Here is a 26574-nt window from a genome sequence, read left to right as displayed (position 1 = left end):
TACGATGTAAAATTAAACAGTACAATTCATATTGAAAAGGAGAATGCAGAGAAAGAGAGAACCTATTCAAAAGAGATGAATGATTATGTTTTCACTAATCTTAACTTAAATTTGTCCAATAGACTTGTTTAATTCTTTTAGGAATTTGTTGATCGCTTGAGAGGAGTGCAATTAAACATTTCCACTTATGATAAATATTCTTTCTTGTTCGATCAAAGACAAGAGTCGAGTACAAATCTTTTCAATTAAATAGGGGATGATACATGCACGAATAGAGTGACATTTATTTAATTCAATTCACCATAGCTGACAATTTTAAAGTTCAAAAAATTAGTCAACTTGTGGCTACTTTTTGGATGGGATTTAGACGTTTTTGGGTTGATATGTCTTCATAGAGTTCTGTAACGCCCCAATTTTCAGGAATTTTGTGAATGTTGGCATAGGTTTAATTATGTTAGTGGGCCTCTAGAAGGCCCAAGCTTAAGATAGAACCCGGCAATTTTAGTTAATTTTTTTTTGTTCCATAAGAAAAAGGGGATGAAATTATGAAATAGGACCTATGTGAAAATGTTTGAAAATGCTATAGGCTAAATTGAAGTGGCCAAATAAATAGGAGTGCAAAATAGGAGGATTTGCATGACAAACCTCCCATTTTACATGAAGTGGCCAGCCATCATGTTATTGTAGACAAAATGTGCACTTGATATCCATAATTTATGGTACAAATTGATACAAATTGATAATGAGTTAGGTAAATGTTCCATGATAATGGGTTAGGTAAATGTTTCATGATAATGGGTTAGGTAAATGTTCCATGATAATGGGTTAGGTAAATATTCCATGATGAGAATTTCATGTCTTTTGTATTAAAGAATTAAATGGATGAAATATGAAATTTTATTAAAAGAAAAAGGGGTGAAAAGAACAAAGTTTTGTCCATCTTTGTTCATCATAGCCGAAAGTTAGAGAAGAGAAAGGAGAGGAGAAAGCTCTTGAATGTTCGGTCACTTGGGGAAGAAAATTGAAGGTAAGTTCATGGTAGTTTGCTTTTATTTTGAGGTTCATGAGTTCTTCTTGATTCTACCTTAACTCTTGAAGCATATTTTGGTTTTTAGTTGTGTTGTGAGCATTTAGTCATGAATTAAAATGAAGGAAATGGTTGTTGTTTCATGTTCTTTTGATGAAAAATGGAAGATAGGTGAAGTTGAGCCAAACAAATGAGCATGCATGTGCCTTAGATGCTAAGGGGAAAAATCGTCCAACATGTTGTGCTTTAAAATGATGAAATGGAGATTAGACTTAAGTAAAATCATAGATATGTGATGATTGACTGGTGATATACATGTTTAAATAACAAGCATGCAAGTTAGGTGTGAAAGAGTGATTTGGTAATAAATCTGCTTGGGACAGCAGCAGTAACGTGACTTTGGAAAATCACCATAAATTGTGGGAGATGAGTTAAAGCTGCATAAATTATGTAATTAAAGCTTAATGAGTCTAGTTTCAAATGGAATAAACGAGAACATACTTGGAATTCTGTACAATGAGAAATTTGATTCGTAATGAAGAGTGGTCAGATTAGTCAAACAGTGAAACATGGGAAACTTTGAGAAAAATCTGGTATTTATTGGCTAAACCAAATATTCTGAAAATTTTATGGATAGAAGATATATGAGTCTATTTTTAGGGTAAATTAACGGCACTTGATTTGGAGTTTCGTAGCTCCAGTTATAAATGATTTAGTGACTATTGCTCAAGAAGACAGCTTGCAGTGAAATTTTGATTATGTGGTAAACATTGACAAAAAAATTGTTAATGAGTTGCTTATTGATTTCTTATAAGCTTACTATGATCTGTAGGTGTGGTTGGCCGAATATTGTAAGGGGTTAATACGTAGTTCATATTTGAATAGTTAGATTAACGTGTTAGTAATCCAATTGTAGGCAGTTCGTGTGTGGATCTCGTCAAGATATCGTCAGCAATGTGTGTAATCGACACCCTTTCATAGACTAGATTGGCAAAAGCGAAAAGCCGAAATACCGAAAAGTCTGTATTTTGGGAATTTGCGAGTGTGCGAATGCTCGTAAGATAGTTGGGTTTGTATATTTGGTAATCTAAAGTAATAAACTGCAGTACGCGCGATTTCGCATTTTGATAATTTGGGCTTAATGGGCCAAAGATCGGGTTCATGGGCCAACGGGCCCAATTCGGTAAGTATGTGCGGTAAGTGTTCTAATAGTAAGTAAATAGTTAGGATATGCATCAAAACCCTAAAAGCAGCTAAATTACTATAATACCCCTATGTATGGAAAATTACTGTTATACCCCTAGGTGCAAAATTACCGTTATACCCCTAGGGCTAATTTTGACTGAAAAGCATGACGATCTGATTCTGTATGATGTATGCCATGATTATATATCTGTTGCATGGGGACATGGGTTATATTATGGAGGAAGCGTCCCGGTGGCTATGCCACAATTATCTGATCTGGTGGCTCTGCCACATATATCTGTTCTGGTGGCTATGCCACGATTATCTGATCTGGTGGCTCTGCCACATATATCTGCTTCGGTGGCTCGCCACAATATTCAGATCTGGTGACTTCGTCACAATATCTAGCAGCCTCGCTGCGATTTCTGTGGTGTGTAGCAGTTGGGTGGGTCGAGTAGTCTCCCCACATTGTGTAAGGCTGGTACGGGGGTGTTATGGATGAATCTGGGTTGGGTTTCTGCATAAACATGTAATATCTGTTTTGTTCTGTTATGGGCCTATGGGCTTTATTCTGAATTTCTGTTCTGGGCTAAGGCCAACTTATTCTGTTTCTGTGGGTTGAGCTGATTTAGACTATGGTTGGGTTATTTTACACACCGAGTTTCCCCAAACTCACCCCTTTTATTTTCATCCACGTAGGTAATCCCCAACCATAGTGGGCTTGGAGCTGTGAGGGAATTCAGAGTGGCCACCCATTCTGAAAATTTGATTTTCTTCTGGTGAACTGGACATCCTTTTATTTATGTTTGAAGTTTTGGGTTGTTAAATGTAATAAGGCCACTTAATTATTTTTGATGGTTTTAATATGTATTACTAAGATAGGTATTACTTATTTTAACTGTTGAAATTGGATAGCTTTAGGGCACGTTTTCAAAAACAACAATTGATTTCAAAATAACACGACAACAAGCAAAGCTTCCGCAATAAAAGTATTTTCCAAAATTAATCACTTTTCTTAAAAATGACTTAATCAAATCGATTTCCTAGAAATATCCATGACGTTAAGGTGTGGCAATGGCGGTATGTATGTCTAGGATTGGATTCGAAGGGAGCTTGGTACTTAAACAGTCCGATGGACTCACCACCTCTTTTTCGGTTCCTACCTGGTGCACAGCTTCCATTCACTTTAACCTATAATGAAATTATCTTTTAAAACACTAAGTAAGTTTTTCTGGATTAACAATATAAAATATTTTGAACGCTTCGATGTGGCATGTCGGATCCGGTCATAACGTCTAGGCCGGGTTTGGGGTGTTACATTTAGTGGTATCAGAGCCTAGGTTGCAACAACTCTGCTGTGGAATGGGTTTACAAAAAAACAAAGATTTTCAAAAACAAATTTTTTTTTACGAAAAACGCGATTTTCAAAATTTAGATCTTTAGAAGATGGCATTCCGAATCTCCGGCCTAAGCTTGTAAGTATTATTCTAAATTTTTCTGAATATTTTCCTAAATTATCTGTCTGTACTGAAACCCTATTAGGATACTCTAGATAGGATGATACTGAAACCATAGGAAAATCGATAAGAGATCAAAGCGTAGCTAGACTTGATTCTGCGAAAACAAACTCGAACTCATGTCGATTCATAAAACATCTGTAATAAACATTGGAATATTAATTGATGCATAAAAATTCGTAATCAAGATAATACAATATGAGTACAAGAGGCCGTGGACGGAGCTGAAGAAGTGCTCGAGCGAGATCTTCGTCTTTGGGACATATGTCGGCGGTGGATGCACCGGTACCACTGGCAATAGAGGTAGAGTCTCATGACCGCGGTGCCGAGGATGATGCCCTGTCACAGGCAATGCTTCGTGTTCTAGAAAGGGTTGCCGGGGCAAGTACGGGCAATGGAGTTCGGGGATCTATTTCTGAACGACTTCGGGCTAACGGAGCGAAGATCTTTAGGAGCGTGTCTGGTATAGCCCCGAATGTGGCGGAATATTGGTTGGAGGTCACGGAACGGATTATGGACAACTTGGACTGCTTTGAGGAGATTGTGAGTGGGGTATCTGTACTAAGTCCTTTGGGTCACTCGGTTAGGGTAGACAAACTGTATAGGGATGTACCCTTAGAAACTCAAGGTAGGATTTTCCCTGGAGATCTGATGGAGTTACCGTTCGGAGAGTTTGATCTCATTTTGGGAATGAACTGGCTTGTTAAGCATAAGGCGACCCTGGATTGTGCTGCTAAACGAATAGTGTTAAGGACCACAAATGATGAGGAGGTTATGGTGATAGGTGAGCGAAGGGATTATTTGTCCAATGTGGTGTCGGCATTAAGGGTCGAAAAGTGGATTCAGAAAGGTTGTGAGGTCTATTTGGCATTTGTAAGTCAGTCAGAAGAGGAGGGACTGATAGTGGATAAGGTTAGGACCGTAAAAGAGTTCCAAGATGTTTTTCGAGGAGCTTCGTGATTGCCTCCGAACCGAAGTTGAGTTTGGAATAGATTTGTTGCCTGGAACGGCGCCCGTGTCCATCGCACCGTATAGGATGGCACCGAAGGAGTTAGTAGAGTTAAAGGCTCAAATTCAAGAGTTGTTGGATAGGGGCTTCATTAGGCCAAGCGTGTCTCCATGGGGAGCACCGGTGCTATTCATGAAAAAGAAGGATGGTAGGATGCGGATGTGCATTGATTATCACCAGTTGAACAAACTGACGATTAAAAATAAGTATCCACTGCCAAGGATTGACGATCTGTTCGACCAGCTTAGAGGAGCTTCTGTATTTTCTAAGATCGACTTCTGATCTGGATATCATCAGTTAAGGGTCAAGGAGGCGGATATCCATAAGACGACATTCAGGACTCGGTATGGTCATTACGAGTTTTTGGTTATGCCATTTGGACTGACGAATGCTCCTGCAGCATTTATGGATCTGATAAATCGGGTGTTCTAACCATTCTTAGATCGATTCGTAGTCGTCTTCATTGATGATATCCTGGTATATTCTAAAACTGAAGCGAAACATGATGAGCATCTCCGTATAGTGCTGCGAGTGTTAAGGGAGAAGGAACTCTTTGCGAAGTTCAGCAAGTGTGAATTTTGGTTGAGGGAGGTAACCTTCTTAGGACATGCGGTCTCTACTGAGGGGATTAAGGTAGACCCTTAAAAATTTGAAGCGATTTTGGAGTGGAAGCCGCCTAGGTCAGTGTCGGAAATACGGAGTTTCCTAGGACTGGCAGGATACTACAGAAGGTTTGTGGAAGGTTTTTCTGTAATGGCAGCACCTCTGACAAAACTCATAAGGAAAGGAGTACTGTTTGTATGGACTGAGAAGCAGCAGGAAGCTTTTGAGAAGTTGAAGAAAGTTCTGACTGAAGCACCTATGTTGATTCAGCCGACGTTTGAAAAGGATTTTACTGTGTACAGTGACGCATTACACGTGGGTTTGGGATGCGTGTTAATGCAGGAGGGTAAGGTGGTTTCATATGCATCACGACAACTTAAACCTCACGAAGGGAACTATCCTACTCATGATTTGGAGTTGGCGGCAGTGATATTTGCACTTAAGATTTGGAGACATTACTTGTACAGGGAGAGGTGTATTATATACACAGATTACAAGAGTCTTAAGTATTTGTTGACTCAGAAGGAGCTGAACCCTAGGCAAAGGAGATGGATTGAGTTGCTTAAGGATTATGACTGTTCGATCGAGTATCACCCAGGCAAGGCTAATGTAGTAGCCGATGCTTTAAGTCGTAGAATCAGATTCGATCCGAGAGCAATGTTTGCTCGTTGAGTCTGTATGATGATGGCGCTTGTTGGTGAATTGCAAGTAAGGCCAACTGGGTGGACTAGATTAAGGAAGCGGTTGGAAGATGAGTCTTTGGTTGCTCGTTTTCAACAAGTTAAGGAAAGGAAACTTCGAGTTCGGTTTAAATGGTGATAGAGTTTTGTGTTTCCGAGGAAGAATTTGTGTTCGAGGACTCGATTTAAGGCGCAACAATATTGAAGGAAGCTCATGGGGGACTATGTGCCATGCATCTTGGAGGGAATAAGTTGTATCACGACTTGCGAGAATTGTACTGGTGGCATGGACTTAAGCGAGAAGTAACGGAGTTTGTAGGAAAATGTCTGACATGCCAACAAGTGAAAACTGAGCATCAATTACCTTCTGGACTGTTACAGCCGGTGAAGATACCACTTTGGAAGTGAGAGAGGTTAACCACGGACTTTGTGAGTGGGTTGCCTTTGACACCATCAAAGAAAGACTCGATGTGGGTGATTGTGGATAGGTTGACCAAATCAGCCCATTTCATACCTGTACGTACTGACTTTTCGCTTCAAAAGTTAGCCAAGCTGTATGTGGCGGAGATTGTACGACTTCATGGAGTCCCAGTTTCAATTGTCTCTGACCGGGATCCCAGATTTACATCTCAGTTTTGGCAAAGGTTGCATGAGGCGTTGGGGACGCGATTGAATTTTAGTACGGCTTTCCATCCCCAGACTGATGGTCAATCGGAAAGGGTTATTCAGATTCTGGAGGACATGTTGAGGGGATGCGTGATTGACTTTCGAGGTAGTTGGGAGGATTACTTGCCGTTGGCAGAATTTGCGTACAATAACAATTACCAGGCGAGTATTCGAATGGCACCGTATGAAGTACTGTATGGACGAAGGTGTCGTACACCTAGTTGTTGGACCGAACTAGGAGAGCGACAAGTTCTTGGACCAGAGTTGGTAGCTGATACTGAGGATAAGGTCAGAATAATTAGGGACCGGTTAAAAGAAGCATCTGATAGGCAAAAGTCGTATGCAGATTTGAAGCGTAAGGAGATTGAGTACTCAATAGGTGATATGGTCTTCTCAAAGGTTTCTCATTGGAAGAAGATATTAAGGTTCGGTAAGAAGGGCAAGTTGAGTCCGCGGTTCATTGGGCCTTATCGGGTTTTGAAGCGAGTAGGCCCAGTGGCTTATCAGTTGGAATTGCCTCCAGAGTTAGACAGGATTCACGATGTTTTTCACGTCTCCATGTTAAGGCGTTATCGTGCTGACCCTGCTCATGTCCTGCTAGTTGCAGAAATTGAAGTTCAGACTGATTTGACCTTTGAGGAGGAGCCTGTGCAAATATTGGCTCGAGATGTTAAGGTTCTCAGAAAGAAATCTGTCCCGTTAGTGAAAGTACTTTGGCGTAATCATGGAAGGGAAGAAGCTATTTGGGAATTAGAAGAGACTATGCGTCAACAATACCCTCAACTAGTTGGATCAGGTAAATTTCGAGGACGAAATTTCTTTAAGGAGGGTAGAGTTGTAACACCCCAATTTTCGGGAATTCTGTGAATGTTGGCATAGGTTTAATTATGTTAGTGGGCCTCCAGAAGGCCCAAGCTTAAGATAGAACCCGACAATTTTAGTTAATTTTTTTTGTTCCATAAGAAAAAGGGGGTGAAATTATTAAATAGGACCTATGTGAAAATGTTTGAAAATACTATAGGCTAAATTGAAGTGGCCAAATAAATAGGAGTGCAAAATAGGAGGATTTGCATGACAAACCTCCCATTTTACATGAAGTGGCCAGCCATCATGTTGTTGTAGACAAAATGTGCACTTGATATCCATAATTTATGGTACAAATTGATACAAATTGATAATGGGTTAGGTAAATGTTCTACGATAATGGGTTAGGTAAATGTTTTATGATAATGGGTTAGGTAAATGTTTTATGATAATGGGTTAGGTAAATGTTCCATGATAATGGGTTAGGTAAATATTCCATGATGAGAATTTCATGTCTTTTGTATTAAAGAATTAAATGGATGAAATATGAAATTTTATTAAAAGAAAAAGGGGTGAAAAGAACAAAGTTTTGTCCATCTTTGTTCATCATAGCCGAAAGTTAGAGAAGAGAAAGGAGAGGAGAAAGCTCTTGAATGTTCGGTCACTTGGGGAAGAAAATTGAAGGTAAGTTCATGGTAGTTTGCTTTTATTTTGAGGTTCATGAGTTCTTCTTGATTCTACCTTAACTCTTGAAGCATATTTTAGTTTTAGTTGTGTTGTGAGCATTTAGTCATGAATTAAAATGAAGGAAATGGTTGTTGTTTCATGTTCTTTTGATGAAAAATGGAAGATAGGTGAAGTTGAGCCAAACAAATGAGCATGCATGTGCCTTAGATGCTAAGGGGAAAAATCGGCTAACATGTTGTGCTTTAAAATGATGAAATGGAGATTATACTTAAGTAAAATCATAGATATGTGATGATTGATTGGTGATATACATGTTTAAATAACAAGCATGCAAGTTAGGTGTGAAAGAGTGATTTGGTAATAAATCTGCTTGGGACAGCAGTAGTAACGTGAATTTGGAAAATCACCATAAATTGTGGGAGATGAGTTAGAAGCTGCATAAATTATGTAATTAAAGCTTAATGAGTCTAGTTTCAAATGGAATAAACGAGAACATATTTTGAATTCTGTACAATGAGAAATTTGATTCGTAATGAAGAGTGGTCAGATTAGTCAAACAGTGAAACATGGGAAACTTTGAGAAAAATTTGGTATTGATTGGCTAAACCAAAAATTCTGAAAATTTTATGGATAGAAGATATATGAGTCTATTTTTAGGGAAAATTAACGGCACTTGATTTGGAGTTTCGTAGCTCCAGTTATAAATGATTTAGTGACTGTTGCTCAGGAAGACAGCTTGCAGTGAAATTTTGATTATGTGGTAAACATTGACAAAAAAATTGTTAATGAGTTGCTTATTGATTTCTTATAAGCTTACTACGATCTGTAGGTGTGGTTGGCGAATATTGTAAGGGGTTAATCGTAGTTCGTATTTGAATAGTTAGATTAACGTGTTAGTAATCCAATTGTAGGCGTTCGTGTGTGGATCTCGTCGATATCGTCATAAATAGGTGTGTAACTCGACACCTCTCATAGACTAGATTGGCAAAAGCCGAAAAGCGAAATGCCGAAAAGTCGAGATTTTGGAAATTTGCGAGTGTGCGAATGCTCGTAAGGTAGTTGGGTTTGTATATTTGGTAATCTAAAGTAATAAACTGCAAAGACGCGATTTCGTACATTTTGATAATTTGGGCTTAATGGGCCAAAGATCGGGTTCATGGGCCAACGGGCCCAATTCGGTAAGTATGCGTGGTAAGTGTTCTGATAGTACGTAATTAGTTAGGATATGCATGAAAACCCTAAAAGCAGCTAAATTACTATAATACCCCTATATATGGAAAATTATTGTTATACCCCTAGGTGCAAAATTACCGTTATACCCCTAGGGTTAATTTTGACCGAAAAGCATGACGATCGATTACGTATGATGTATGCCATGATTATATATCTGCTGCATGGGGACATGGGTTATATTATGGAGGAAGCGTCCGGTGGCTATGCCGCAATTATTCGATCCGGTGGCTCGCCACATATATCTGCTTCCGTGGCTATGCCACGATTATCTCGATCTGCTTGGCTCGCCACATATATCTGATCGGTGGCTCGCCACAATATCATATCTGGTGACTTTGTCACAATATCCGCACCTCGCTGCGATTTCGTGGTGTGTAGCGGTTGGGTGGGTCGAGTAGTCTCCCCACATTGTGTAAGGCTGGTACGGGGGTGTTATGGATGAATCTGGGTTGGGTTTCTGCATAAACATGTAATATCTGTTCTGTTCATTATGGGCCTATGGGCTTTATTCTGAATTTCTGTTCTGGGCTAAGGCCAACTTATTCTGTTTCTGTGGGTTGAGTTGATTTAGACTATGGTTAGGTTATTTTACACACCGAGTTTCCCCAAACTCACCCCTTTTATTTTCATCCACGCAGTAATCCCCAACCATAGTGGGCTTGGAGTCGTGAGGGAATTGGAGTGGCCACCCGCTCGAAAGTTTGATTTTCTTCCGTGAACTGGACATCCTTTTATTTACGTTTGAAGTTTTGGGTTTTTAAATGTAATAAGGCCGCTTAATTATTTTTGATGGTTTTAATATGTATTACTAAGATAGGTATTACTTATTTTAACTGTTGAAATTGGATAGCTTTGGGGCGCGTTTTCAAAAACAACAATTGATTTCAAAATAACACGACAACATGTAAAGCTTCCGCAATGAAAGTATTTTCCAAAATTAATCACTTTTCCTAAAAATGACCTAATCAAATCGGTTTCCTAGAAATATCCATGACGTTAAGGTGTGGCAATGGCAGTATGCATGTCTAGGATTGGATCCGAATGGAGCTTGGTACTTAAGCAATCCGATGGACTCACCACCTCTTTTCCGGTTCCTACCTGGTGCACAGCTTCCATTCACTTTAACCTATAATGAAATTATCTTTTAAAACACTAAGTAAGTTTTTCTGGATCAACAATATAAAATGTTTTGAACGCTTCGATGTGGCATGTCGGATCCGGTCATAACGTCTGGGCCGGGTTTGGGGTGTTACAAGTTCGAAGAGATATATCTTAGACTCGAAACACACTTTGAATCACTTGATTTCGAGTTCGCAAGCTCAAGTTATTACTGTTTTAATGAAAACTGCACAAGCAGAATATCTGGATGAGATTATTACGAGAAATTACGAGTTTCAGGTTTTAATTCTAGTTTAAATCATATTAGGTTCGATTTTTAGGTTTAATTTTGGCTACATATTAGCCTAATATTGTATCTATTAGATTTTATATTTTTATTGTTTATTTATTTCAAAATTTAAGATTTTTAAGTATTTTAAGTCGCTTAAAATTTTATATTTCTTAGTTAACAAGAAAGTTATGTAATTAACTAACCTATACAAAAGCCTCTTCATTATTGATTCACATACATCTTGATTAATAAAATTTCAACTCTTTGAGTTATTTCTCTTTATGAGATTTCTCTTTTGTTTATTTAGAAGTAAGTTTTCTTCTTAGTTTTCTCTTTGAAGTCATAGGAGAACTCTTCACCCTCGAATTTATTAAGGTTTGACCCTAAGGGGTTGGTTAGACCTAGTGATTGAATTTGTCAAAAATCTTTTTCAAAGGTTCAATCGAAAATTTACCCATCTACCTATCATACCCATCGGTTTATTCGATCCATCTTCCACTTTTTAATTTATATTTTTTATTTATTGTTTTGAATCTTTATTCTTGTTCTTGAATTTATTCTTTTAATTTATTTTTTTTTCTTTATTTTCCAAATTTGTTTAGTTTTTTTTAGGTCAGATCTGAATTTTTTTCGAGTTGAACAACTCGAATACGATCTTAGTCTATTGCCCTTATCAAATAAAATCCATCATGAATGTGCCCTTTCGAATATGTAAGGCGATCACTAATTATCTAAAATTCAAATAAACCAAAAAATTTAAAATAAAAATCAGAAGGTGGTAATCTTATAAAGTATTTATAAAATTCTTATTTTGAAAATAAGCTTCAAGCTATGTAGTAAATTAAGAAAGCTTGAAATACCACTTAAACTTTTAATGGTTTAGTAGTATTGAAAATCTTAAACTTTGAAATATCTTGAAAGTTGTTAAAAAATGCAATAATATCTTAAATCATAACTCACCAAACTTCCTATGTTCACAAGCAAAGTCAAAACTTGTAAAAAAAAATGGTATTAAAAGAGGAAGTGAGTTTAATTACTTAGTAATTGTCATGTCGGGGTTAAGCATGTAGGAAAACATTTAGGCCAATATTTTATTGAAAATATATAATTTCAATATTTATGAGTAATCTATAACAAATAATTCAAAGTATATTTCATGTTAAAACTATAATAAAGACAAATTAATAATTTTTAAAATACCAATAAATAGATATATATCACTCTTAACATTGGTGACAATGATTGAATGGGTTGAAACAAAAACCACAATTCACTCTAATGGCAATGGGTCAAAAACCACTATTCTAAACTGGTGGCATGGTTGAATCCAATCTCTAAATACAAAATATAAGTTGACATGACCAACATTTAACCCCATTGACAGGGTTGGAACATAACATATTAGAAGCAAATTCTAAATCATAAAAGTTGGATTACTCATAATTTTTCAAATTATACAAAACATCATATAAAAAAAATAATTCAATATTATACTTTCTCAAAACATATTATATATACACCAAAACATAATTTGAGTAACATAAGTATACTAAAAGCACAATCTGATTACTTATTTCTCCAAAAATAATTATACTAGCATGCTTAACCCGATTTTCATAAAACATGGATAAAAATATTATGTATCCCAAATATGACATAAAATATTGAAGTTTGATTTTTTTGAGGAATTAAACACCAAAAGAGTATCAAGTCACTTATTTGGTCTACTGAATTGATATTTAAACAACGATTTTCACAAATCTTCTAGTAGCCTAAAATTTAAGAATAAAACATGAAAATCAGAATTCGATTAATAAATTAGAGGCTCAAAATGTACAAATTTCTGTGGTATTCCCGAGGCATTTCAACTGTGTGACAATTGTTCAATATTTTTTTAGAAAAAAGAAAATATTTAAATATATATAGATATTGTAATATTTCAAAAATAAGAAGAAAAATATAGTAATAAATTACATACTAAAAAAATAAAATAGAATAGATAAGGATTATTAATTTACAAAATTACAATTTTATATAAAGTTATTAATTGTGTTTTATAAGTTTTTACAACAAAGTTGAGTAGAACAAATTTATTTAAATATATATATGTCTAAGAAAATTCAATAAATTAATAAAACTCAGTTTAATATGACTTTTAACAAAATAATGTATATCCAAACCGAAATTTATTGTTTGACTTATAGCCATTCAAACTCATGATTTACTTGATCCTTCGGCCATGTAAAAACATGATGTAATAACCAAAATTTATCCGGGCCTTAAAACAAAAAAAATTAAAATAAATAAATAAATATTTATTTATTTAAACAGTCCGTATACAGAGCCCAAATACCAATAGCCCGTAGGCCCAAAACTTAAAATACCCAGCAGACCCATTTACACCCTACCCCTGATACTCTAAACCTAAAACTTAATCGGCATAATTGGCCCAATCTGTCTTCAGCATCAGGGAACCCTAGTTAGGGTTTGCGCCGCAATCAGATGTCGATTTGTCTCGCGATGTTCCAACTGCCAAAATCCCAACTGTCGCGTCTTTTCGTTTCACCCTGGGACTCTGGCCCCGAATCACGCTGCAATCAACGCGCCTGTTCGAGCTGAGATTGCAGGCTTCGAATCAGGCCGTGGTTTACGGCCAAATCAACGCCGGTGGTACACCGTCCTCACGAATACCTGCAAAAAGAGAAAGAAACAGTAGTAAATAAACAAAAATGGGAAGAAATAAAAGATTTCTCCCTAAAATATGTTGTAAACAGTGGCTATAAAAGCCTGAGTCAAATAAGATATTAATGGGGATTCTGACAGTTTTGGAAAGCACACAAAAAGATTGAATAAAAAGCATAAGTTTTTACAAAGTTACAGTACCAACAGTCAATCGAGAGTAGAGGTGATATATTTTTTCCTTTCTCTGAATAGCATGCAAATATTATAAAAATAAATAAAAAACGAGCTTACTGTTGGAATCGCATCGGAAAGTCGAGGCTTTTCGAATTCTAGCCACCACACATGGCGGCGTTGGCGTTGGCGGTGGCGCGTGGGCGCGTGGGCGCGTGTGTGCCCGATGACCGGAGCATGGCTCGCAGAGGCCAGAGCCCGGAGGGCCTTTTCCTCTCTCCTCTTTCAGAGGATTTTTAAATTTTTTTTTTAAGCTCGGGTTTCAAATGATTTCAGGGCTTTAAGTTTGGCTTATATAGCCTTAACAGAACGACGCCGTTTTAGCTTAATCCAATAAGCTTTAAACGACGTCGTATTATAGCTGAGGATCAGCATGTTGACCCGGTTACCCGGGGAGGATCCGCGTGTTTTTGTAAATTGGGATAATTTCCCAATTGGTCCTTCTGTGTTTTTTTTATTTTCTAATTCATTTTATTTTATTTTTTAAATTGGCCCTAACATCTTATATTTAATTCAATTTAGTCCTGAAGGTCATTAAAATCAGTTCTAGAGAACGACGTCATTTTGGGATAAGGGTCGAATTACCCAATGAGTCCCTCGACCTTCAGTGCGTGTTTTAATCAAGTCCAGAATTTTATTATTTTGCAATTAACCCCTGATTCTTCAATTAAATTCAATTTTAATTTTTTTTAAATACTTTATATATTAATTTTTTAAAATATTAGTTATATAAAATGGTACATATTATTTTTATTATCCATTATATTATTATTACACATTTCTTTAAATTTTTATAATATATTTATATATATTATTTATTCTGTTATATTTATACTTTAGTATACGTTATATATTTTTATTATGTATTATTTATCTTACTATATTTTTATATGTAAAATACTTGTTATATTATTATTATATTTTATATATATTTCTTATCATATTATATTTCATTATATCTATATATTTTTTATTACATATTATATTTTATTATATATTATTCTTTATAATATCTTTCTTTATTTTATATATATATTGTATTATATACATTTTATCATATATATTTTATATTATTTATCATATGATTTATACTATTATATTTGATTTGTAAATTATGTTATACACTATATATTTTATAAAGTATACACTATTTTATTATTTATTAACTATATACATTTTAAATATTTTTAAATAAATATAATATCAATATTTAGTACATTTTATATAGTTATTATACCCTATAATATAATCTATATATGTATATATCATTTTAAAAAGGGGTTCAATTTAATCTTTCTTATATTATTCAATAGATTTCTAAATATCTTGTTTTTATTTGATTTATATTTTATAGATTTTAATTTACTCATTTATTTTTTTGTTTTCTTTTATTTTGATATTGTTTAGTAAATTAAATTTCAAATATCATTTGTTTTTGTATATTTGCATGAAATTCAATCATTTATGTTGATTTAACGTACATTTACATGAAATGTTGATATATATATGTATTATGCAATTTATATCATTGAATTCATAATGTTCTATGTTGCATTTTGCATGTAATAATAATGCATGAATATTTATGTTATTTCGATGATATATGCATAAAGTGATAATGTATATTGTATAATTTATGTCATTATTTATTACTCTTTATACTATATTTGCATAAAATGATAAAACATGTACTATATAGTTAGGTTTATTAAATATTAATTTCTTGTAAAATGTAAAATACATCATCATTCTCAAAACAAAAAATATCTCATTTCAAAAGGATTTTTTTTAAAAAAGTAAGGCAATGTTTCGATATTTAGAAATTCGAGAAGTAGTATCCTAACATGCTGGGTTGCGATTTCTCATTTGTCTAAATATCTAAAATATCCTTCTAAACAAATTTTTTACAAATCACAAGATGAATTGAGTTACAAAAGTTTAAAGATATCGTATCCAATCATGCTGGATGTGATGTTTGTACTCTTTTGAAGCAAATGAATCTTGATACTTTTAATTTAAAATATTACGGTTTTAAGGAAATTTCATTTCTAAATTCTTTCAAATTTCTGACATTAAGACTTAATTATTCAATTTGGTACCAATTTCGGGCGTTACGAGGGTGCTAACCCTTCTTCGAACGTAACCGACTCTTGAACCTGTCTTCTCGTAATTTCGTAGACCAAAGCATTTTATAAAGTGATCCAATCACACTTCAAAAGATTGATGGCGACTCTCATTTTCGTTTTTTTAAAAAAGTCGATCACTGTTTTTCGAACCTCCCTTTAAAAAATGGTTTCGACACATGAATTTAAATATTAAATGTAATATTAAAACTTCAAAATTTGTTTTGTCAAAATTGGTTACCAAAAGTCTAAGTTTCAAAGTGAAGATATAAGAAATCATCGTATTTTGCATAGATTTTTTTATTTGGGTTAACAGTTTCGACTAACCTACTTTAGAGTCTCATATCTTTTAACATAGGACTCATATAATCGAGATAACAATACCAAATGAAAGTACAAACTTTGCACTATAAAAAAAATAAATTTTTTTGAAACAAATAAACACCTAAAGATGGATTTCTAGTGCATCAAAGTTGGTTATTCGAAACTGTCATACCCCATCCCCCCAAAAAAAAAGTTCAAAAATTATTCTCTTAAATTACTTAACCAAAATGGATGCCACACATATCATTTTGGTACCATCAATGTTGTCAAAATCTCACTGAAATTTGGTAAACTATTAAACTAACCCAAATAAATACACGAGTTTTATGAAAAATAGTTTAAGTTCTGTTTTAAATAAAGAAGGAAAGTAATGAACAATAGAAATATGAGAATAAATAGAGCAAAATGAATTTAATTTATTCATTGATGTGATATTTACATTGCTTCTCTGAAGTCTATATTTATAAATATAAGAAATATAAATGATATAAAATTCTATTTCTAAGTGACATTGAAGTTCTAAAGTATACCAAACTTCTTATTCTAATGGACATCCACTACTATAATAATAAAATTGATACTAAGGTTTTTTTTCTCTCACTTATAAAGCTTTTTCCTCTTAAACATGTTACTTATAGGTAAAAAATACTACAAACCCTGTTGTACTATACCATAGATTGCATTTTAACTTTTCTACAAAAAAATAAACAAATTATCCCTATACATTAGATGAGTGAGCAAAATAGCTCCTCCATTAAATTTGCACTTTAAATGTTTGTTTTCTTGTTTATATATAAGGTATAACAACAAAATTAGTCTTCATCCTTTATAAATTTATTCAATTTGACCTCCACTATTTTATTGGGAATAAATTAGAAAATTTTAAAAGTAAATTAGTAATAATTTAAAAAAATCAATTAAGCACTTTTAAATTTTAAAATTATTTAAAACATCATAAAATTATAAAGAAAATTTATAAAAAAGAAGTTATAAAATTTTAAAATTATAATTTTTATTAAAATAACAATTTCAATCCAATAAAAAGATGAGGGTCAATTTTTTTAAAAATCTTATATAATTAGATTTTAGTGGGTCAACATTGTTAATTTTTATAAAAATTTATAACTTTTTTAATTTATAAGTTTTGTTTATAACTTTTATGATTTTTAATAATTTTAAAATTTAAAAGGGCTTAATTGATTGTTTTAAAATTTGTTACTAATTCCTTTTTGACCCTTTAGGCTTAATAGATTAATTTTTTTAATTTACTTCCAATAAAAGAGTAAGGGTCAAATTGAATAAATGTTTAAAGATTGATGACTAAATTTATTATATACCTTATATGTAAATGCCAAATTTTAATAGAGGAACTATTTTATTCAGTCATCTAACGAGCTAATTTACCAAAATTTTTCAATAGAAAAACTAAAATGCAAAGTTGATAAATTTTTGGTTGTTGAAAGACAAATTTCACTTCCATCCTTCATGGAAGCGTTGTGTTTGGCGTTGGGTTGGGTGTTTTAGAAGCCCAAGCAAGAGAATGCTAAATATATGGGCTTGCTTCTGGCAAACACCTAAAACAATTTAGGCAACGTATGTACACAAGATCAACATCTAAATTCAATGAGATTTGACAAAAATTTCAAGAAGTAAAATCAATCCGTGATGGGATTCAAGACTAAAACAGCCCTTCCTAAGGAATTAGGAAATGTAAGCGTAAAAAAGTAATTACTCTAATTTTATAAATTAAAAAAAAAAAAACTATTTATAGTACCCATATTACTTCTGTTTAATTTGTGTTTATAACTTTTTATTTAGATTAATTTACATTTGAGTCATCATTAGGTTATTGACTTGTAAAATTAACCCAACCTTAGATCTGATTTATTCAACTCATTAATGAATCCAAAAACACAATCTATCAACTTATTTGTCGCCATACTAATAATTTTCTTATCAACTATCATCATTCATTGCTGAACTTAAGACCTTCCTTGTTACAAGTAGTTGGACAGTTCCAATCAAAGGAGCTAGAGAATCGATAATCATAACTTCTCATAAGGAATTAAGTAATCATTGTATGATTATGAATATATTTCATGTATTTCTGCATTTTCTTATGCTATGCTCCTATATTTTATATTTTTATAATTTTCCATAAATTCTGTGTTCATTTTTCCCTTTTTTTTATTCTATTGTATTTTTCGACTAATAATACGGCATCTTGCAATGTTTATATCTATGGAAAGTTTTAGAATTAAGTTAAAGTTTTTAGCTTTATTTGTCTTTTGGAATTTCAATTCCTTACCCAATTAAAAGTGCAGTATCATTTTCTTTCAGCTTCATGATTATGGGTTGGAAAGGCAATGCTAGCTATGCCAACAAATGTTAGAAAATAGTTATGATTGAATCATGTTAATAAACCCTTGAGTGGAATGTTAATGCTAATGATGTTGAATTTTATTTGTCCCCCCATCATACAACAACTCATATTCCATTTCAATTAGAGTTTAGTTAAGACGAAAAGTGTTTTATTCAGAATAATCATCAAGTGTTAAGTACAGTTATAAAATATATTGTACTTTAAAAGAATGAACGCATGTTCATATCTTGAAGATAATATTATTGGAAGGAATAATTAGATTATAAAACAAACATGAAAAATACAATAAAAGATATAATAAAAAAAGTACATAGAAATTCATAACATAAGACTAGAAATTCCATCACACGAGTATTCGTGTGGAAACTACGAATTTAGAACACATATGTATGCTTAAAAATACCATGCAATAAATAATAAAACGTCTGGTTTGAAATTAATTAATCATAATAACACATTAAATATGTATAATATTTAAATACAAAATATATTAAATTGTGTAAAACGAAATTTAAACACATAAATACATCGATAAAAAATACTAAATGCACCACAATTATTTATCATGATTTTGTCATCAATTGTGAGTTAGTGTCGAGTTAACTTGTGACACCAACTCAATCAACAACATTATCTATACTATTTATTAAGTGTTTTAATAAGTTGGTGTCACCTCAAACTAAATAAAACTCTTAATAAATAGTATAGATATATAACAACTTGTCATTGTTACTATGAGTAATAATTAGAAGGTGTAATTATGGTTTTAGTCTACTTATTATGCTAAAATTTGTAATTTAATTTTTTATTTTAATCTTATATAATTTTACAATTTATTTCTATAATGTTATTAATAGATCTAAATTAATAATACTTTAATTACGTCATTAAAGTTATTCATGATGTGATTTTTAGAAAATAATATATTTAAACGGGCTAACATGTCAATTTATTATTGATTAAACATGTTTAATTATATTATAAAAGTTGAGCATCAATTTATGTCAAATTAAAATAAATGTATTAATCTTGAATTTCAATACAATAAAGGGACTAAAATGAAAATTAAGCTTACTTAGAAACATGCTAAAATTAATTATTAGTTCATAACAATTCTGTTCTTTCATCATGAACTTAATAGTTTCAAATTAATATTGTGAAGAGAACTTAGATGAGAATTATTTAGGTAAAACTTGTATAACTTTTTATTATTATTAAATTTGATTAAATAAGAATTAAATTTGATATACCCCATATTTACATATTTCTCATATTTGATCAGATCATCATCACAACGCCATACGAGTATGACCATCAAGTGTTGGATACAATCGTAAAGTATATTGTACTTTCAAGGAAATTACACATATTTGTAACTTGAAGATAACATTGTTGGAAGGAGCAACCTCTAACCCCAAACATGACAGTAAAACAGACATGAAAAATACAAAAAAGAAATATATATATACATATATATACGTATATATATAATAAAAAGATTAGATAGAAGTTCATAACATAAGATTAGAAATCTTATCACACCCGTGTGTGGAAACTATGGATTTAGAACATAGATGTGTGTTTAAAAATAACATGCAATAAATAATGAAACGTATGGTTTGGAACCAATTGGTCATAATAACACATTAAATATGTACAATGTTAAAATAAAAAATAGATTAAATTGTGTAAAACAAAATTTAAATACATAAATACATAAGATAAATAACAGTAAATACACTACAATTATATATCATGATTTTGTCAACAATTGTGAGTTAGTGTCAATTTGACTTGTGACACCAACTCATTAAAACACTTCATAAATAGTATAGATATGCAACTAATGACGATAATAATTTGTCAAGATTAAAATAAAATGCATAAAACAAATTAAAATGAAGTTTTAGTTGAGTGGTAAATTTAATGTTTTATTAATCTAATTAGTGCGGGTTCAAATCTTAATAGATGCATAATTTAATTGGTTTTGTTAAAATAAAAAGACTAAAATACTTCTAAATATTATAACTTATTTTAATTCGATAAATCTAATATAATTTTGAATTTTGGTTGAATAATTGTAAGTTACATGCTCATGTTACAATCACAATGGAAATCATTGGCACCACGTTTAATAATGTAATTATGGTTTTAATTCATTTTATGCTAAAATTTGTAATTTAGTCTATTTATTTTAATTTTATATAATTTGATAATTTATTTTTATAATATTATTAATAGAAGTAAATTGATAATACTTTAATTACGTCATTAAAGTCACTTATGATGTAATTTGAGAAAAAAATAAAAATATTTAATTGATTATAAAAGTTATGGATGAATTTATGTCAAATTAAAATAATTGTATTAATTTTAAATTTCAGCATAGTAAAAGGATTAAAATGAAAATTAAACATACTTAGAAACATGCTAAAATTAATCATAAGTTAATAACAATTCTATTCTTTCATTATAAACTTAATAGTTTCATATTAATATTTTGAAGATAACTTATTTAGGTCAATCTTGTATAAGTTTCTTGGTATTAAATTTTTATACCCATATACCATATTCAAATATTTCTCACACTTCAACTTATCGTTAGATCATTATCTATTTCAATTTCCTAAGCTAACTAGTCCGAAGAGAAGCACTTTCCAAGTTAATAGAACATTAAAGCGGTGCTGGGGGACCAATGCATGTATGATTCAGCAGTTTTAACATATCTACTAGTCTTGGATGCTTTGGGTTAGTTAAAAAAAACAAAAAAACAAAAAACTCCCAGTTTCTGCTTGAAAATGGGAAGCCCTTAGTTGATGCAGATGAAATTAGCTCTATAATTGAGAATAAAATTATCTCAATTTACTCAAGAACTACAGTTTACTATTATAAAAATGAAAAGGTATTCCACGGAAGATATTGTCTATAAAATGGAAGTTCTGGAAATATATATATTTCACCATAATTACTCAACTCTTCTACCACCTCTTAAGTTTTATCGGTTCACTCATAAATATAAAACATGGTTGAATTATGGGAACTTCGTGATGGTCTCTCTTACTAACCAACTTAATATCTCTAACCTCCTTATTGAACTGGATCCCACCTCTGTTATTTGTTTCATCAACAACATTTATCTGAAAAAATTGTTGCTTCATCTTATTGTGACTGATTGCATGACTTTGCTGAATGACTTCCATCAAACTCATCTTTTTCACATCTTTAGGAAGGGCCCTAGCTAAAAAACACAGTACTTAATACTGCTAGTATTTCTGTTGTTTATTTTGAATAAGAAAAAGTTCCAAATAATAATCACGGGCCCTAAAGGAATTGAGTGCATTAACTATATGATGAAGAGAGATGAAGAGGGCCACAATGTAACACAACCCACACGTAGTTTTCCATTCTTCCTTTCATTTAAATGATAGTATCGTATAAATTTATCTATAGAAAGTGCATCAAATACAAATTTTTATATATATATTTTTATTTGTTTATATTGAAATCTAACTAAATTTAAAATCGAATTAGGTCAAACTCTTAAATGGAAGTAAATTCTTTCAACATTAATTTGAACTAAAATCTATCTTCTTATCATTCGAACCAACATTCATTATTATACATTTACATCATTTACTATTTGCTTTTGGAATTTGTAAGCAATCATCGAAACCAAACCAGTTTTCCACATTTCATGATGCAGATATGATCTTCTAACAGCTCGGTTGAATTTATGGTAATAACAAATTATTAACAAAGAGGAAGCTTAACCGACGAGATTTGACAGAATGGTTATCTTCTCGACTTAATATCAAATTGAAGTTGATTCATAGTTTCTCCTTGCAGTCGTTGTAATAGTAATGTTATGCATTCAGGGTAAAGTGGTAAACCAGTTCCAATCAAGGATCGATTATGATAATAATATTCTAGAAGTGAACCCCCCACATGGTTGAAATTTGAAGTTGCAATCTATTCCCATTCCCCCACATTCTTTTTCAAGTAGTCAGCTTATCATCACAACATTGACGACACTTTTTCACCATTGCCCTACACTGTATTTCACTGCTACTTAATGTCCCATCACAGACTTCAAATTCAGAAGCTTCAACATCAACATACATTCATCTTTCACTTGTTAAAACAATAATGCAACTGGTTTTTTTCACCATGTCTATAGCTCTTATAGTCATACTTGTTCTACCGTTTGTCAGCTCATCTCAACAACATGTGGAATCCATTAATGGCAGCAATACAAACGATAAAGACAACATTCCTAAGGTAATCTATTCATGTTGTTAACTTTGAAGCTTTCAATTGATGGAGTTTAATCCTCTTTGGAATCACCTAGTCTGAAGCTTGAGAATTCACACAGGTGAGTCATAAACTGATGTTTGAGATTATATTGCATGGGATTATCCTTTGGGCATCAATGGGGTTTCTGGTGCCTGTTGGGATACTTGCTATTAGAATGTCGAACAAAGAAGAAGAATGTGGGACGAGACATCAAGTTCTTTTCTATGTTCATGCAGTGTCACAGGCAAGTTCATCTTTTACGTTTAGATATATAATTTATATATGATGCATTATTGGCATATAATTTTGTATATATTGCAATATAATTTATTAATTATGCATAAAATTATATAATATTAATGAATGAAATATTAACTCGTATATATATTATAATTTGTGTTACAACTAATGGTATCTCAGCTGAGTTGGAAAATGATAGTATCAAAGCTTAATTTGGATAACCCTTTAGCTTTTTCAATGATAACAAAAGAGAAAGCAAAAAGAGAATTTCTATGTATAAGAAGCGTGATTCGTGGCATTAAGATATATGTCTACCCTCACAGTTTCTTCATATCCAATTAAAACCAAGAAAACTTTAACTTGAGAGTGGCAATAACAGGCCAATCATTTTACAAATATTTGATTTAATTTTTATGTAAAAATATTTTTATTGAAATGATAAAATTAAATTTTAGAAAATTTTCTCAAATCTATCTTTTGTAGATTTATTTTAGTTTTCATAGTTATTATTATTATTTTGAAAGGTCATAATTATTATTTAACAATAAAAATCGTACTTTTGAGTTTTTTATTTAAATAATATGTAAAATTATTTATAAAATTAGGGTGAGAAAAAATTATTTACGAGAATAGATTAAAATGAATTGTAAGAAGTGATGTTATTAATCTGTCAAATGAACTTATAAAAATAATATTTTAATTTAAGAGTCTAGCTATGTAGGAAGACAACACCCTCTTTTAAAAAATATAAAATTAAAACTCCTGCATAGCGATACTCTTTATTAAAATATTATTATTTATTTATTTTAAATTATATTAATTATTTTTATTAAAATATTAATTTTTTAAATGATGTCACCTGACAAATTGATGATATCAGTATTTACTATTTATTTAAACTCATTTATATAAATAATTTTCTCCCACCCTAATTTCCTAAATAATTTTTTGTATTATTTAAATAATAAAATCTAAAATGTAACAAATAATAATAACTATGAAAATTAATTTAAAACCAAAATAAATGGATTAGATTTTCATATGATAATTTAAATAGTAGAGCCTTTTGGTCATTTTTCAATAAGGTGAATTTAGTTATTTACTTGAATATAATATAAATCCATAAATAGACTAGATATTTGTATGATAATTTAAATAGCTGTTGTGAATATGAAGGGCAGAATGAGGGGTCTAGCAAGGACTGCCCCTAAAATGAGAAAATATTAATTTAAATTTATTTATAATTTATAAAATTTTAAATTAGTAATGATAAAATTACACTTTAACCCTTAAAAATAATAAAATTTAATTTAAATCTTTAAAAATTATAAATATATAAGCTATTAAAATGATGAAAATATATTTTTTATTATCGTAAAATTATATAATTTAATTTTACTAAAAAAATCCTACCTTCGTCAATGTGAACATGGTTATTTTTTGTACAACATGTTTTAAATCATGTTTCTTTTGCTAGTGTTATCACAGTTATTGCAATCATAAAAATGATTTTTAAATTATATTTTAAAAATAATTTATGATATAAAATAAAATTATTCATAAGTTAGAATATATAGAGTATATACATGTAGTTTACCATCACGTGTTTAACCGCTATGAATCATAGCCATTTGGGTAGTATTACGGTAAATATCGACCATAAGAAAAATTGAAATCATAAAATTAAAATAACTTCTTGTGATTGTTATTTAAATCGGATGCATAATTATTTAAAGATTATTGATATAATCACGGATCAATTTTTTTATTATAATTTTGATATTTACAAATATTAAATATTAAGGATAACAGTAAAATTTATGTTGAGCAGATACTTTCTGTACTTCTAGTTACAATAGGAGCAATCATGTCCATCAAAAATTTCAACAACTCCTTCAACAATCATCACCAAAGACTAGGGGTAGCTTTATATGGTATCATATGGTTGCAAGCTTTAACCGGGGCTCTACGTTCATGCAGGTAAACCTTCGTATATGATTTGCCCTTGTAATTTAGCCCTAAAGCTTTGTTTGATAGAGTAGTAAAAAAATTGGAAAGATGGAAAATTGAGGTGATAGAAAACATATTTTTTCTTTTCATAACTGTACTTAATGGGAAGGATGAAAAAATGGAAAGAAAAATATTTTTTTCTTTCAATACATTGCTCGGTAGAGTTAAAAAAGAAAGAAAATAAAATATTTGAAAAATGAATAATTTTGAACTAACATACATTTCTATTTCATTTTCTCTCCTCTCATCATTTCATTTTAGAAGGATTAATTTTATATATTAAGATGAAAATGATTATTTCTCTTATTTTCTTTCTTCTCATTTTATCACTCTCCTCTTATCCCTTCACTTTTCTACTCAACCAAGCACACCCTAAATAAGCTTGCATTTTGGCATATAGAGTGTAAAATTGAAGCATTTATAACGCATTATGTTTAGGGGATCCAAGGGAAGAAGTGCATGGTTTATTGCACATTGGTTACTAGGAACTGCGGTGTGTATTTTAGGTGTAATCAACATTTACACAGGATTGGGAGCATTGCATGAAAAGACATCAGCAAGCACAAAGCTTTGGACCATAATTTTGACTGCTGAGATTTGTTTGATTGTTTTCATTTATCTGTTTCAAGATAAATGGTCGTATTTACAGTCACAAAAGCAACCATCGTTTGTGCGCCGTGAACCTATAAGACCCTACCCTTTCAGAACAAGAGAATATGGTCGTGGAATCAACTACTAAAAAAAGGTTTGGGTTAAAAAATAAGTAATCATCACGGGTTAATAACTAATCCATTATTTCCCAATACATGGATCATCATCGTTCATATATGTAAGGTTCACTTATGAATTATGTAAATTGAGTTTATGAATGGTGATTAAATTTGTATTGGATAATAATGGATAAAAACAATAATAGAAGGGAGCTTTGGCTGTTGTTACTTAGTAACAATTTTGTTATTTTTTCTCTTCTATATTTTGGATTTTTTTTTTCTTTGGAAGGATTGGTCTTTAGAACATAATAAGACTTGTAAACAGAAATTTCTATCAGACTTTTTATTGAGGGTATTTTGCTATTGTTTCCATTCATATAAGTTATTATCAGCAAGGTAAGTTGAAATTTATACACAGTTCCATTGGGCATGATGGTTAACTTTCACTCGTTTTAACATGTCCTCGGTTTAACTAATTAAATTTATGTTCAACGGATTCTTATAGTGCATGTGTCTAGTATTTGTGTGTTACATAATATAATCTGAAAAAGCTCTTAATTTTTTTTTTTTGAATTTACTGCATTATATATATATATATCAGTACCCGTAACTCAAATCAAATCCACGTAAAAATGAATGAGACAACAAAAACTTACCTTTTTTTAAAAAGATGCATATTACGAATACATATACTAAAAGCAATGTGTATTAAAGAACATCAGCTGATGTGTAGTCCCCAAATGAGGCAAACTTGAGAGCAGTGTGATTACAAGACAA

At 31.5% G+C, this 26574-nt stretch overlaps 1 protein-coding gene and 1 long non-coding RNA gene across 4 annotated transcripts; one reads left to right on the top strand and one right to left on the bottom strand.

The window, feature by feature from the left end:
• Window positions 1–13095: 13095 nt before the first annotated feature.
• LOC108473152 (uncharacterized) lies at window positions 13096–13976 on the bottom strand. The gene is made up of 2 exons (XR_001869667.2): window positions 13775–13976; window positions 13096–13492 (listed from the first exon to the last, which is right to left on the bottom strand). It is a non-coding gene; the product is annotated as an uncharacterized LOC108473152 (long non-coding RNA).
• Window positions 13977–22577: 8601 nt separating this feature from the next.
• Window positions 22578–26178, top strand: LOC108471440 (cytochrome b561 domain-containing protein At4g18260-like). Of its 3 annotated transcripts, none has more exons than XM_053022341.1 (4): window positions 22578–22822; window positions 22917–23081; window positions 24909–25057; window positions 25615–25684. In XM_053022341.1, the coding sequence occupies exons 1-4, from the start codon at window positions 22691–22693 to the stop codon at window positions 25631–25633; spliced, it is 465 nt and encodes a 154-aa protein (XP_052878301.1). In that variant the 5' UTR covers window positions 22578–22690; the 3' UTR covers window positions 25634–25684. The 3 variants fall into 3 exon arrangements, with proteins under 3 accessions (XP_052878301.1, XP_052878302.1, XP_052878300.1); XM_053022342.1 differs by lacking the exon at window positions 25615–25684 and adding an exon at window positions 25717–25831 and having other exon boundaries at window positions 22579–22822; XM_053022340.1 differs by having other exon boundaries at window positions 22584–22822; window positions 25526–26178.
• Window positions 26179–26574: the final 396 nt, after the last annotated feature.

Source organism: Gossypium arboreum, chromosome 11 (assembly GCF_025698485.1).
Source record: "Gossypium arboreum isolate Shixiya-1 chromosome 11, ASM2569848v2, whole genome shotgun sequence".
Lineage (NCBI taxonomy): Eukaryota > Viridiplantae > Streptophyta > Magnoliopsida > Malvales > Malvaceae > Gossypium > Gossypium arboreum.
This window is presented reverse-complemented; position numbering and strand designations above follow the sequence as displayed.

Bases quoted from the DNA above. Each gene is read 5' to 3' on its own strand.
- LOC108471440 (XM_053022340.1), top strand. From the start codon at position 22,691: ATGCAACTGGTTTTTTTCACCATGTCTATAGCTCTTATAGTCATACTT. The intron at 22,823-22,916 runs GTAATCTATTCA...GAATTCACACAG, and splicing joins ATAAAGACAACATTCCTAAG to GTGAGTCATAAACTGATGTT. The intron at 25,058-25,525 runs GTAAACCTTCGT...CATTATGTTTAG, and splicing joins GGGGCTCTACGTTCATGCAG to GGGATCCAAGGGAAGAAGTG.